This window comes from Ranitomeya imitator, chromosome 7 (assembly GCF_032444005.1).
Source record: "Ranitomeya imitator isolate aRanImi1 chromosome 7, aRanImi1.pri, whole genome shotgun sequence".
NCBI classification, from domain to species: Eukaryota; Metazoa; Chordata; class Amphibia; order Anura; family Dendrobatidae; genus Ranitomeya; species Ranitomeya imitator.
The window spans coordinates 197,742,136-197,757,125 of record NC_091288.1 but is presented as its reverse complement, the minus strand read 5'-3'; the positions used below and the strand labels follow the sequence as shown (position 1 = coordinate 197,757,125).

At 46.3% G+C, this 14,990-nt stretch overlaps 1 protein-coding gene across 1 annotated transcript in view; it reads left to right on the top strand.

The window, feature by feature from the left end:
- The first annotated feature begins 1,367 nt into the window (after positions 1–1,367).
- Positions 1,368–14,990, top strand: part of GRIFIN (galectin-related inter-fiber protein) — a 28,692-nt gene continuing 15,069 nt past the window's right edge. Inside the window, exon 1 of the mRNA XM_069735433.1 lies at positions 1,368–1,523. Within this exon, the coding sequence (XP_069591534.1) occupies positions 1,461–1,523 (63 nt within the window). The 5' untranslated portion in view covers positions 1,368–1,460. The remainder of the gene's footprint in view (positions 1,524–14,990) is intronic.

Genomic DNA, 14,990 nt, shown 5'->3' with positions numbered 1-14,990 from the left:
GCCGTCATAAATACTCAGAGATCACCCGAGCGTGCTCGGGAAACCCCGAGCAACGAGCACACTCGCTCATCACTAATATCTACAGTCAGGTATGGCAGTGACTTGGTGATGCATACAGTAAAGCATGGTGATTGTGTCACTCCAGGATCCTGGTCGTCACAGTGGTATTGCTTTCCTCATGAGGAGAGTGATGCTACGTTTGGGGGCAAGGAATGCATACGCATCATCAATAGTAAAAAGTTGGTCACACAGGGTTAATAGCTGCGTTAATGGAGTGCGTTACACCACAGTCCATTAACGCTGGCATTAACCCTGTGTGAGGGCTGATTGGAAGGGAGTATGGAGCGGGCACTGACTGCGGGGAGGAAGGAGCGGCCATTTTGCCAGCGGACTGTGCCCGTCGCTGATTGGTCGTGGCAATGGTCGTGGGCGTTTTGCCACGACCAATCAGCGACTTGGATTTCCATGACAGACAGAGGCTGCGACCAATGAATATCCGTGACAGACAGGCAGAAGGACAGACAGACGGAAGTGACCCTTAGACAATTATATAGTAGATGAGCAGTTTGTAAAGCTTGTGAAATATCAACTTTTTGTACATTTCTTGCAAATTTGTTAAAAGGAGTATTCCTATCATAGACAATTCTGGCAACGGGACATATTTAGGACATCTGACTTATCTGTGAACCATCAATAAATAACTAGACTCATTATAATATCCATGCAGGAGACCCCTCCGCATAAAAGCAGATTAAATCTTACAATGCACTGTCCATGCTATAATGCGTCTTGCTCATCTTTAAGACGTCATCACCGTTACACTAAACTGTTTGATGACTAATTTTTACTAGACTTGTTTTACTAAAATCATCCCCCAAAAATACATTTAACACTTTTTTGATGCATGACATTGAGTAAATGATACAATTCTCACTACCTGCAGTCACCACAATGGGGAGCATATGATCCTACTGCCTAAACAGCACTAAGTATGCAGTTAGCTCATTAGCTCCCTCTAGTGGTGGCTGGAGGCAGCTCTAATTTTACTTTGTATATTTGTATTGGGGATTTGGGGCTCTGTATCAGAAAACTGATGCACCAACTTAAAAAATTGATCAGCACAGGATTTTTAATTTAAATTAAAAAAGCAAATAAATATTACTTTAAAAGTAACTAAGAAAAAAGGAAAAGTTTAGAGCTGTATAGGACTGACCTGCTTTACTTGCTTGTATGGTAACAGAACTCTGGCATGTTGTTCCCTCCTGGTAAATGCTGATCGCAGCAGATTCACTCGGAGCTAAAATCACAATGTGACATCACTTAATCCAGGTCTTGTTAGGAATGTCTCACACATAGAAAGTTCCTGGCAGCACGGACCCAGATCAGCATCTCAGCCCAGCAAATAACCATTGTGTTGCTGTTAATCTCCGACACGTGGTGACCGATGCACCCGATGGTATATGAGGGGCTACCTTTTGGTCTGCCCTGCAAATCTGCTGAGCGTCGGTGAGATGGCATTACGGGTAAGTAATGATCAGGATTTGGATACTTATTGCAAATTTTTCAATCTATTTTTCTATTTTCCATTTTATTCCGCTTCTAGGTGGTTTATTGGAAACCATCAGCAAGCAGGATAGCTCATAGGCTTATTCTAATTATTATCAGCCTGATATGCAATGGGGACAGATGGGTTAATAAACAAGACTGCAGCTTCCTCACTGCAGAAGATCCGTCAAAAGCAACTTACTGACAGTTTCTAGATTCATTTTATCAACTGGAAAAAAACTTAAATGTAGACATCACAGCAGGCACTGCTCTGTAATAACCTCTTGTAGAAGTTAGTATATTATAATGAGGGTAGTAGTCACAGGGTAGTAGCATACACCCACTTGCACTTTGTGGAGTCCATCATGGGGGGGTTGAATTTTTGCTTCACCTATGGTTCCATATTGTGCCGGTATGGTTACCAGAGGGCTGGACGGGCTCGCTAGTTGTATACATCGCTATGGAGCCTTGCGCCGTCGTACTGCACAGTGTTTAGGAGGCTGGGAGTAGTAGTTCAGTAGGAAATTTAGTTGAAAAGATACAGTGATCTACATGGGCTCTAATTTGGTTCTTGCTCTGATAAGCCTCTCTACACATACTTAAAGGAGTTATCCAGGAATGTTTTCTTTTTTATCTATGGGGCAAAAACTATGGGGTAGTTTCTACCTACCTGCCTGTTCTACCCGTCGCTGGCACTGGGCAGTCACTGACCGCTCCTGCTGGTGATTCAGCTGCTCCACATCTTCTTCTTCCTGGCTGCTCTGTCGATGGGGCGTGACTGACGTCATCATGCTGACTGACAGCCGGCTCCCCGCAGTGAGGCAGTGGGGAGCCAGCTGCAAATAAACATGACGTCACACCCGCTGCTTGTCGACATTACATCAGCAGAAGCCGCTTAGTAGATGGCAGGAGCCGTCAGTAGTCGCTCTGTGTCGACAGAGATTGGCACAGGGCACAATACCCAGGTAGGTAACAACTCCCTGTCTGTTAGTACTTAGGCCCATAGTGCAAAAACGTTGTCTGGGACAACAGCTTTAAGCCCGATCCAGGTTTATTGATTGTTGGGTGACTTCTTCGTTTTTTTATCTTCGCTCAGTGTTTTCTAAGAGATATCATGCTTTGTTTGCTGGTCGATAGCGTTGTCTCAGGGCTTGTGTTTTGCTTTGTGTTACTACCTTTACTTTTGTCATTACCATTTTTGGGGTCCATACGACTTTCTGATCTCATTCTATTTTCTTTTTGGGAGGGAAAATGAACAACAAAAAACAGAAAGATTATCACTTTTTTTCAGTTTGGTATTCACTATATGGGATAAATATTATATTTTATTTGTTTGGACAATGTCAAATATATTCATTATTGTATTTTACTTAGATTTTTTAATATTGATTTTATATACTTTTGTTTTATTATTTTTTAATATATTTTCCTTGTTTTGTTACATTTTTTTATTAGTCCCTCCCAGGGGACCCTTATTGGGGCTTCTACAATACACTGCAATACTATAATATTGCAGTGTATAGTAACGTTAACGATCTCCTATAAAGCACAAAGTTGTGGGGAGATTGATGAGCATCGAAAGGCATCGAAACTTCGCGAATAACTTTGACATTGAGAGGGGTAAGAGGGGTAACACTGCAGTGATTGGACAAGCTATTAATGCAGCAGTTAGATTTGGGTGCTGGCTGTTTAACACAGATGGCACCCTCACTGCATTGAGCAGGATCAGCTCCTGAGCTGTGCACACTTCCACCAAACATGTACGTCGGATGTCACCAGTGGTGATGGGGCAGAGTGGCCCCCAGGCACAGTGGGCACTGAGTCTTTCCCTGATGCTTAACAATGCTTGACCATTGACGTTACCCATTGCTTCACCCTCCCAATCTCGGGACTTCTCTTTGTTTTCTCTATCACGGTTTTTTGTAGATATCAGCGTTGGATTGGAGATCCTTGGACCCCCCAAAAGAAATGTTCCTGATGATCCTCCCTGAGCATGGACTGTCGATAGTCGATCATCACTGTCAATAGTCGATTTCTTCCCTTTACACAAGGTGGCATCATTTCACATGGAATGAGGTCCCATCTCCCATAAATCTGCATTTAGCTCACAATGTCGAGAAACAAAGAATAAAAAAAACTGCAAACCAGCGACACATTACATGGCTGAAGTTTTAGGAAATCAAAGGGTTTGTTCGCGCGGAGCGGCAGAAGAGCTGACAAGGGATTCTAAACACTTGAGTTCCCAGAGTCAGTATGTCGCCAGCGAGGCGGCAGCAGTTCACAGCTGCTGTATTTCTATATGGCAAATTTGAAAAAGTATGAATAATCGGCTGCCCAGTGCTTCATCACTAGACCTTGTGTTCTCTGATCAACCATAGCACAGGTCTGATGGGCCATTGAGCAGTAAGCCCACCGTACTAATAGGAATTTCCACTGCACTTATTACGTCCTAAATTATGCATTTTTGTAACTTCTGTAGACACATCCAAATTCTCTCCACCTTGCTAAACAAAAAAGCTTTTTAACTTATAAGGCTTTTGCAACTCTGCAAATAATTGGTCATACCCACAGGTGGTGCAGGTGGTTCGTGGACCCACTGTCCACAGGGCCAGGCCTGCCTAGGAAGGGGCGCAACTAAGCGTTTACCTGGAGCTCCTGATGGTGGAGTTAGACTTGAGCTGTAGGTAGTCGCCAGGTACCACTCCTAGGCAGTCCCCATTACTGCATCTGCTGACCCCAAGGGTCGGGTACGCTGACACAGACTGGGCTCAGAATAATTGGCAAGACAGGAATAGGACTCTGTCCAGACTGCACAGGTTCTGGATCCTCACACAGAACGGATACTGACACGGAGTCATGGACAGGGCTGGATTCGGATCCTGGAACAGGCTTTGACAGGTTCTAGTACTGATGGAACGATTCCAAGTTAGGATACTGGAACGACCGCCAGGGCCGTGGGATAGTCGGTACTGGGTCCGGTACTTAAAGGGATGTGTCACGGCGGCGGCGACCCGGTCCGTGGCCCTGGGTGCCCAAGTAAAAGGGAAGGTCTTTAAAGGGGTTTTGTGAATAAAGTTTGTTCGTGACGCCACCTGTGGTATTCGGTCAGGGATTACTGACACTGCTTAAAGGGGTCCTCTGGAGTGATGTTGTGGCAGCAAGGATGGTATAGCTTCCCACAGGTGAAGCTGGGTCCCCAGGGCTCCCGGTGTAGTAGGGACAGGTGATAGGTGGTGTAGAAAGAAATGGAGGACACAAAGTTGCAGTCTCTTTACCTCTTTACTGAAGAGTTCAGGCATCCATAGTCCAGGGTACTGGATCATAGGTGCTATTATGGTCCGGCCGGCTTGTAAGCAAGTTGGGAATTCCCCCTTGCCAGGTGGAGTTGGAAGCCTCCCCTCTAGCGCTGTGGTGTAGTCCCTTGCTGCCTTAGGCCTCTCACAATGTCCTCACGTTTCCTCTCTGTCCCCCTTGCAGGTAGGACACTAACCCGTATGACAGGTGGCTCGAGCATTTTTTCAGGGTCTCTATTGTGTCCTGAGCTGTTATGAACAGGTAATTCAGAACCACAATGGACCTTGAAGTTAAGAGCACACAAGGTGACCTGACATTTACCAAAAACATAGGACAAGCTCTGAGACGTGGAAACTCTGCTGACCACAATCCCTAATCCTAACACACCACACTAGAGGTAGCCGTGGATTGCACCTAACGCTCCCTATGCAACTCGGCACAGCCTGAGAAACTAACTAGCCCTGAAGATAGAAAAATAAGCCTACCTTCCCCAAAGAAAAAGGCAGCCCCCCACATATAATGACTGTGAGTAAAGATGAAATACAAACACAGAGATGAAATAGATTTAGCAAAGTGAGGCCCGACTTACTGAATAGACCGAGGATAGGAAAGATAGCTTTGCGGTCAACACAAAAACCTACAAACAACCACGCAGAGGGGCAAAAAGACCCTCCGCACCGACTAACAGTACGGAGGTGCTCCCTCTGCGTCTCAGAGCTTCCAGCAAGCAAGAAAAAACCAATATAGCAAGTGTTGTGAATTCTGTGGCTGAGTTCACTTCTGTGGTCACAAGTGGTATTGCAGTCTCTGGGCTTCCTCCCTCAGGTGTTTTGGTGAGCTCGTTGGCTGCCTTGCTATTTAGCTCCACCTGAGTCTGTCTTCCTTGCTCCTTGTCAATGTTCCAGTGTTGGATCTGAGCTACTGCATCTTTCCTTGGGCCTGCTACTCTGCTAGATAAGTGCTTCTAGTTTGTTTTCTGTTTTTTTCTGTCCAGCTTGCTATTGTCTTTTGCTGGAAGCTCTGAGAAGCAGAGGGGTGCACCGCCGTGCTGTTAGTTCGGCACGGTGGGTCTTTTTGCCCCTTTGCGTGGTTTTCGTTTTAGGGTTTTTTGTAGACTGCATAGTTCTCTTTGCTATCCTCGCTCTGTCTAGAATATCGGGCCTCACTTTGCTGAATCTATTTCATTCCTACGTTTGTCTTTTCATCTTGCTAACAGTCATTATATGTGGGGGGCTGCCTATTCCTTTGGGGTATTTCTCTGAGGTAAGTCAGGCTTGTATTTCTATCTTCAGGCTAGTCAGCTCCTCAGGCAGTGCCGAGTTGCATAGGTAGTTGTTAGGCGCAATCCACTGCTGCTTATAGTTGTGTGAGGATAGATCAGGTACTGCAGTCTACAGAGATTCCACGTCTCAGAGCTCGTCCTATTGTTTTTGGTTATTGCCAGATCTCTGTATGTGCGCTGATTACTGCACGCTGTGTTGCCTGATTGCCAGCCATAACAGTACAAGGAGCCACACCAATGATTCCCAATAGAGGGAAAAAAGAAATCCTGACATCATTTTTTTTTCTTAGCTCTGTCTTCAGTCTTTTTTTTCCCCTAGACATTAGAGTGCTTCAGGACACAGCTGTGGACATGGATATTCAGGCTCTGTGCTCCTCAATGGATAATCTCGTTGTAAATGTACAAAAGATTCAAGATACTATTGATCAGAAATCGATGCTAGAACCAAGAATTCCGATTCCTGATTTGTTTTTTGGTGACAGAACTAAGTACCTGAGCTTCAGAAATAATTGTAAGCTATTTTTGGCCTTGAAACCTCATTCTTCTGGTAATCCTATTCAACAGGTTTTGATTATTATTTCTTTTTTGCGCGGCGACCCACAGGACTGGGCGTTTTCTCTTGCACCAGGAGATTCTGCATTGAGTAATGTTGATGCATTTTTCCTGGCGCTCGGATTGCTTTACGATGAGCCTAATTCAGTGGATCAGGCCGAGAAAAATCTGCTGGCTTTATGCCAGGGTCAGGATGATGTAGAAGTATATTGTCAGAAATTTAGGAAATGGTCAGTACTCACTCTGTGGAATGAATCTGCACTAGCGGCTTTGTTCAGAAAGGGTCTCTCTGAAGCTCTTAAGGATGTAATGGTGGGATTTCCTATGCCTGCTGGTTTGAATGAGTCTATGTCCTTGGCCATTCAGATCGGTCGTCGCTTGCGCGAGCGTAAATCTGTGCACCATCTGGCGGTACTGCCTGAGAGTAAACCTGAGCCTATGCAGTGCGACAGGACTATGACTAAAGTAGAACGGCAAGAACACAGACGTCTGAACAGACTGTGTTTCTATTGTGGTGATTCTACTCATGCTATTTCTAATTGTCCTAAACGCACTAGGCGGTTCGATAGCTCTGCCGTTATTGGTACTGTACAGTCCAAATTCCTTTTGTCCATTACCTTAATGTGCTCTTTGTCATCGTATTCTGTCATGGCGTTTGTGGATTCAGGCGCTGCCCTGAATCTGATGGATTTGGATTATGCTAAACGTTGTGGATTTTTCTTGGAGCCTTTGCGGTGTCCTATTCCGTTGAGAGGAATTGATGCTACACCTTTGGCCAAGAATAAGCCTCAGTACTGGGCCCAGCTGACCATGTGCATGGCTCCTGCACATCAGGAAGTTATTCGCTTTCTGGTACTGCATAATTTGCATGATGTGGTCGTGTTGGGGTTGCCATGGCTACAAACCCATAATCCAGTATTGGATTGGAACTCTATGTCGGTAACCAGCTGGGGTTGTCAGGGAGTACATGGTGATGTTCCATTTTTGTCTATTTCGTCATCCATTCCTTCTGACATCCCAGAGTTCTTGTCGGACTTTCAGGATGTATTTGAAGAGTCCAAGTCTGATGCCCTACCTCCGCATAGGAATTGTGATTGTGCTATCGATTTGATTCCTGGTAGTAAATTCCCTAAGGGTCGTTTATTTAATTTGTCCGTACCTGAACACACCGCTATGCGCAGTTATGTGAAGGAGTCCCTGGAGAAGGGACATATTCGCCCATCGTCGTCACCATTGGGAGCAGGGTTCTTTTTTGTAGCCAAGAAGGATGGTTCGCTAAGACCGTGTATTGATTACCGCCTTCTTAATAAGATCACTGTTAATTTTCAGTATCCCTTGCCATTGATTTCTGACTTGTTTGCTCGGATTAAGGGGGCTAGTTGGTTTACTAAGATTGATCTTCGTGGTGCGTATAATCTGGTGAGAATCAGGCAGGGAGATGAATGGAAAACGGCATTTAATACGCCCGAGGGTCATTTTGAGTATCTGGTGATGCCGTTCGGACTTGCCAATGCTCCATCTGTTTTTCAGTCTTTTATGCATGACATTTTCCGTGAGTATCTGGATAAATTCTTGATTGTTTACTTGGATGACATTTTGATCTTCTCAGATGATTGGGAGTCTCATGTGAAGCAAGTCAGAATGGTTTTCCAGGTACTGCGTGCTAATTCCTTGTTCGTGAAGGGATCAAAGTGTCTCTTCGGTGTGCAGAAAGTTTCATTTTTGGGGTTCATCTTTTCCCCTTCTACTATCGAGATGGATCCGGTTAAGGTTCAGGCCATCCAGGATTGGACTCAGCCGACATCTCTAAAAAGTCTGCAGAAATTCCTGGGCTTTGCTAATTTTTATCGTCGCTTCATCTGTAATTTTTCTAGCATTGCCAGACCATTGACCGATTTGACCAAGAAGGGTGCTGATTTGGTTAATTGGTCTTCTGCTGCCGTGGAAGCTTTTCAGGAGTTGAAGCGTCGTTTTTGCTGTGCCCCTGTGTTGTGTCAACCTGATGTTTCTCTTCCGTTCCAGGTCGAGGTTGATGCTTCTGAGATTGGTGCAGGGGCGGTTTTGTCACAGAGAGGTTCTGGTTGCTCAGTGTTCAAACCATGTGCTTTCTTTTCCAGGAAATTTTCTGCTGCTGAGCGTAATTATGATGTGGGCAACCGAGAGTTGCTGGCCATGAAGTGGGCATTCGAGGAGTGGCGTCATTGGCTTGAGGGTGCTAAGCATCGCGTGGTGGTATTGACTGATCATAAGAACTTGACTTATCTCGAGTCTGCCAAGCGCTTGAATCCTAGACAGTCCCGTTGGTCGTTATTTTTTGCTCGTTTTGATTTTGTGATTTCATACCTTCCGGGCTCTAAAAATGTGAAGGCGGATGCTCTGTCTAGGAGTTTTGTGCCCGACTCTCCGGGGTTATCTGAGCCGGCGAGTATCCTCAAGGAAGGAGTCATTGTGTCTGCCATCTCCCCTGATTTGCGGAGAGTGTTGCAGAAATTTCAGGCTAATAAACCTGATCGTTGTCCGGCCGAGAAACTGTTCGTCCCTGATAGGTGGACTAGTAAAGTTATCTCTGAACTTCATTGTTCGGTGCTGGCCGGTCATCCAGGAATCTTTGGTACCAGGGAGTTGGTTGCTAGATCCTTCTGGTGGCCATCTCTGTCACGGGATGTGCGTGCTTTTGTGCAGGCCTGTGGAATTTGTGCTAGGGCTAAGCCCTGCTGTTCACGTGCCAGTGGGTTGCTTTTGCCCTTGCCGGTCCCGAAGAGGCCTTGGACACATATTTCGATGGATTTCATTTCTGACCTTCCCGTTTCTCAAAAGATGTCGGTCATTTGGGTGGTCTGTGATCGCTTTTCTAAAATGGTCCATCTGGTGCCCTTGGTTAAATTGCCTTCCTCCTCTGATTTGGTGCCTTTGTTCTTCCAGCATGTGGTTCGTTTACATGGCATTCCTGAGAATATTGTTTCTGACAGAGGTTCCCAGTTTGTCTCGAGGTTCTGGCGAGCCTTTTGTGGTAGGATGGGCATTGACCTATCTTTCTCCTCGGCCTTCCATCCTCAGACTAATGGCCAGACCGAACGAACCAATCAGACCTTGGAAACATATCTGAGATGTTTTGTTTCCGCTGACCAGGATGATTGGGTGTCATTTTTGCCGTTGGCTGAGTTCGCCCTTAATAATCGGGCCAGCTCGGCTACCTTGGTCTCTCCATTTTTCTGCAATTCTGGGTTCCATCCTCGTTTCTCTTCAGGACAGGTTGAGTCTTCGGACTGTCCTGGTGTGGATTCTGTGGTGGACAGGTTGCAGCAGATCTGGACTCAGGTAGTGGACAATTTGACCTTGTCCCAGGAGAAGGCTCAGCTTTTCGCTAATCGCAGACGCCGTGTGGGACCCCGACTTCGTGTTGGGGATTTGGTTTGGTTATCTTCTCGTCATATTCCTATGAAGGTTTCCTCTCCTAAATTTAAACCTCGTTTTATTGGTCCGTATAGGATTTCTGAGATTCTCAATCCGGTGTCTTTTCGTCTGACCCTCCCAGACTCCTTTTCCATACATAATGTATTCCATAGGTCGTTGTTGAGGAGATACGTGGCACCTATGGTTCCATCTGTGGAGCCTCCTGCCCCTGTTTTGGTGGAGGGGGAATTGGAGTATATTGTGGAGAAGATTTTGGATTCTCGTGTCTCTAGACGGAAACTCCAGTATCTGGTCAAATGGAAGGGTTATGCTCAGGAAGATAATTCCTGGGTTTTTGCCTCTGATGTCCATGCCCCAGATCTTGTTCGTGCCTTTCATGTGGCTCATCCTGGTCGGCCTGGGGGTTCTGGTGAGGGTTCGGTGACCCCTCCTCAAGGGGGGGGTACTGTTGTGAATTCTGTGGCTGAGTTCACTTCTGTGGTCACAAGTGGTATTGCAGTCTCCTGGCTTCCTCCCTCAGGTGTTTTGGTGAGCTCGTTGGCTGCCTTGCTATTTAGCTCCACCTGAGTCTGTCTTCCTTGCTCCTTGTCAATGTTCCAGTGTTGGATCTGAGCTACTGCATCTTTCCTTGGGCCTGCTGCTCTGCTAGATAAGTGCTTCTAGTTTGTTTTCTGTTTTTTTCTGTCCAGCTTGCTATTGTCTTTTGCTGGAAGCTCTGAGAAGCAGAGGGGTGCACCGCCGTGCTGTTAGTTCGGCACGGTGGGTCTTTTTGCCCCTTTGCGTGGTTTTCGTTTTAGGGTTTTTTGTAGACTGCATAGTTCTCTTTGCTATCCTCGCTCTGTCTAGAATATCGGGCCTCACTTTGCTGAATCTATTTCATTCCTACGTTTGTCTTTTCATCTTGCTAACAGTCATTATATGTGGGGGGCTGCCTATTCCTTTGGGGTATTTCTCTGAGGTAAGTCAGGCTTGTATTTCTATCTTCAGGCTAGTCAGCTCCTCAGGCAGTGCCGAGTTACATAGGTAGTTGTTAGGCGCAATCCACTGCTGCTTATAGTTGTGTGAGGATAGATCAGGTACTGCAGTCTACAGAGATTCCACGTCTCAGAGCTCGTCCTATTGTTTTTGGTTATTGCCAGATCTCTGTATGTGCGCTGATTACTGCACGCTGTGTTGCCTGATTGCCAGCCATAACAAGCAAGCTGGACAGAAAATATAGCAAACAAAAATAACACAAGCAGAACTTAGCTTATGCAGGATAGAGAGGCCACAGGAACGATCCAGGAGGAAGCAAGACCAATACTAGAACATTGACTGGAGGCCAGGATCAAAGCACCAGGTGGAGTTAAATAGAGCAGCACCTAACGACTTAACCTCATCACCTGAGGAAGGAAACTCAGAAGCCGCAGTACCACTCTCATCCACCAAAGGAAGCTTATAGACAGAACCAGCCGCAGTACCACTCACGACCACAGGAGGGAGCTTGGCCACAGAATTCACAACAGTACCCCCCCCCTTGAGGAGGGGTCACCGAACCCTCACCAGAGCCCCCAGGCCGACCAGGATGAGCCACATGAAAGGCACGAACCAGATCGGCAGCATGGACATCAGAGGCAAAGACCCAGGAATTATCTTCCTGACCATAACCTTTCCACTTAACCAGATACTGGAGTTTCCGTCTCGAAACACGAGAATCCAAAATCTTCTCCACAATATACTCCAATTCCCCTTCAACCAAAACCGGAGCAGGAGGATCAATAGATGGAACCACAGGTGCCACGTATCTCCGCAACAATGACCTATGGAACACGTTATGGATGGAAAAAGAAGCCGGAAGAGTCAAACGAAAAGACACAGGATTAAGAACCTCAGAAATCCTATATGGACCAATGAAACGAGGCTTAAATTTAGGAGAGGAAACCTTCATAGGAATATAACGAGATGACAACCAAACCAAATCCCCAACACGAAGTCGGGGACCCACACAGCGCCTGCGGTTAGCGAAACGTTGAGCCTTCTCCTGGGACAAAGTCAAATTGTCCACTACATGAGTCCAAATCTGCTGCAACCTATCCACCACAGTATCCACACCAGGACAGTCCGAAGACTCAACCTGCCCTGAAGAGAAACGAGGGTGGAACCCAGAATTGCAGAAAAACGGCGAAACCAAAGTTGCCGAGCTGGCCCGATTATTAAGGGCGAACTCAGCCAAAGGCAAAAAGGACACCCTATCATCCTGATCAGCAGAAACAAAACATCTCAGATATGTTTCCAAGGTCTGATTGGTTTGTTCAGTCTGGCCATTTGTCTGAGGATGGAAAGCCGAGGAAAAAGACATATCAATTCCCATCCTAGCACAAAAGGCTCGCCAAAACCTCGAAACAAACTGGGAACCTCTGTCAGAAACGATGTTCTCTGGAATGCCATGTAAACGAACCACATGCTGAAAAAACAATGGCACCAAATCAGAGGAAGGCAATTTAGACAAGGGCACCAAATGGACCATCTTAGAGAAGCGATCACAAACCACCCAAATGACCGACATTCTTTGAGAGACGGGGAGATCCAAAATAAAATCCATAGAGATATGTGTCCAAGGCCTCTTCGGGACTGGCAAGGGCAAAAGCAACCCACTGGCACGAGAACAGCAGGGCTTAGCCTGAGCACAAATCCCACAGGACTGCACAAAAGAACGCACATCCCGCGACAGAGACGGCCACCAAAAGGATCTAGCCACCAAATCTCTGGTACCAAAGATTCCAGGATGACCAGCCAACACCGAACAATGAACCTCAGAGATAACTTTATTCGTCCACCTATCAGGGACAAACAGTTTCTCCGCTGGGCAACGGTCAGGTCTATTAGCCTGAAATTTTTGCAGCACCCGCCGCAAATCAGGGGAGATGGCAGACAAAATTACCCCCTCTTTGAGAATACCCGCCGGCTCAGACAAACCCGGAGAATCGGGCACAAAACTCCTAGACAGGGCATCTGTCTTCACATTTTTAGAGCCCGGAAGGTACGAAACCACAAAGTCAAAACGGGAGAAAAACAGCGACCAACGAGCCTGTCTAGGATTCAACCGTTTGGCAGACTCGAGATAAGTCAAGTTCTTGTGATCAGTCAAGACCACCATGCGATGCTTAGCTCCTTCAAGCCAATGACGCCACTCCTCGAATGCCCACTTCATGGCTAGCAACTCTCGATTGCCAACATCATAATTTCGCTCAGCAGGCGAAAATTTCCTGGAAAAGAAGGCGCATGGTTTCATCACCGAGCAATAAGAACTTCTCTGCGACAAAACAGCCCCTGCTCCAATTTCGGAAGCATCAACCTCGACCTGGAATGGAAGCGAAACATTTGGTTGGCACAACACAGGGGCAGAAGAAAAACGACGCTTCAACTCCTGAAAAGCTTCCACAGCAGCAGAAGACCAATTGACCACATCAGCACCCTTCTTGGTCAAATCAGTCAACGGTTTAGCAATGCTAGAAAAATTGCAGATGAAGCGACGATAAAAATTAGCAAAGCTCAGGAACTTCTGCAGACTCTTCAGAGATGTTGGCTGAGTCCAATCATAAATGGCCTGAACTTTAACAGGGTCAATCTCGATAGTAGAAGGCGAAAAAATGAACCCCAAAAATGAAATCTTCTGAACACCAAAGAGACACTTTGACCCCTTCACAAACAAAGAATTAGCACGCAGGACCTGGAACACCATTCTGACCTGCTTCACATGAGACACCCAATCATCCGAGAAGACCAAAATATCATCCAAGTATACAATCAGGAATTTATCCAGGTACTCTCGGAAGATGTCATGCATAAAGGACTGAAACACTGATGGAGCATTAGAAAGTCCGAATGGCATAACCAGGTACTCAAAATGGCCTTCGGGCGTATTAAATGCTGTTTTCCATTCATCGCCCCGTTTGATACGCACAAGATTATACGCACCACGAAGATCTATCTTGGTGAACCAACTAGCCCCCTTAATCCGAGCAAACAAATCAGACAGCAGCGGCAAGGGGTACTGAAATTTGACCGTAATTTTATTTAGAAGGCGGTAATCAATACAAGGTCTCAGCGAACCATCCTTCTTGGCCACAAAAAAGAAACCCGCTCCCAATGGCGACGATGACGGGCGAATATGACCCTTCTCCAATGACTCCTTCACGTAACTCCGCATAGCGGCGTGCTCAGGTTCAGATAAATTAAACAGTCGACCCTTAGGAAACTTACTACCAGGAATCAAATCGATAGCACAATCACAATCCCTATGCGGAGGTAGGGTATTGGACTTGGGCTCATCGAATACATCCCGGTAATCAGACAAGAACTCTGGGACCTCAGAAGGGGTGGATGATGAGATAGACAAAAATGGAACATCACCATGTACCCCCTGACAACCCCAGCTGGACACAGACATTGATTTCCAATCTAATACTGGGTTATGGACTTGTAGCCATGGCAACCCCAACACGACCACATCATGCAGATTATGCAACACCAGAAAGCGAATATCCTCCTGGTGCGCAGGAGCCATGCACATGGTCAGCTGGGTCCAATACTGAGGCTTATTCTTGGCCAAAGGCGTAGCATCAATTCCTCTCAATGGAATAGGACACTGCAAGGGCTCCAAGACAAACCCACAGCGCCTAGCATACTCCAAGTCCATCAAATTCAGGGCAGCGCCTGAATCCACAAATGCCATGACAGAATAGGAAGACAAAGAGCAGATCAAAGTAACGGACAAAAGAAATTTCGACTGTACCGTACCAATGGTGGCAGACCTAGCGAACCGCTTAGTGCGCTTAGGACAATCGGAGATAGCATGAGTGGAATCACAGTAGAAACACAGCCCATTCTGACGTCTGTGTTCTTGCCTTTCAGCTCTGGTCAA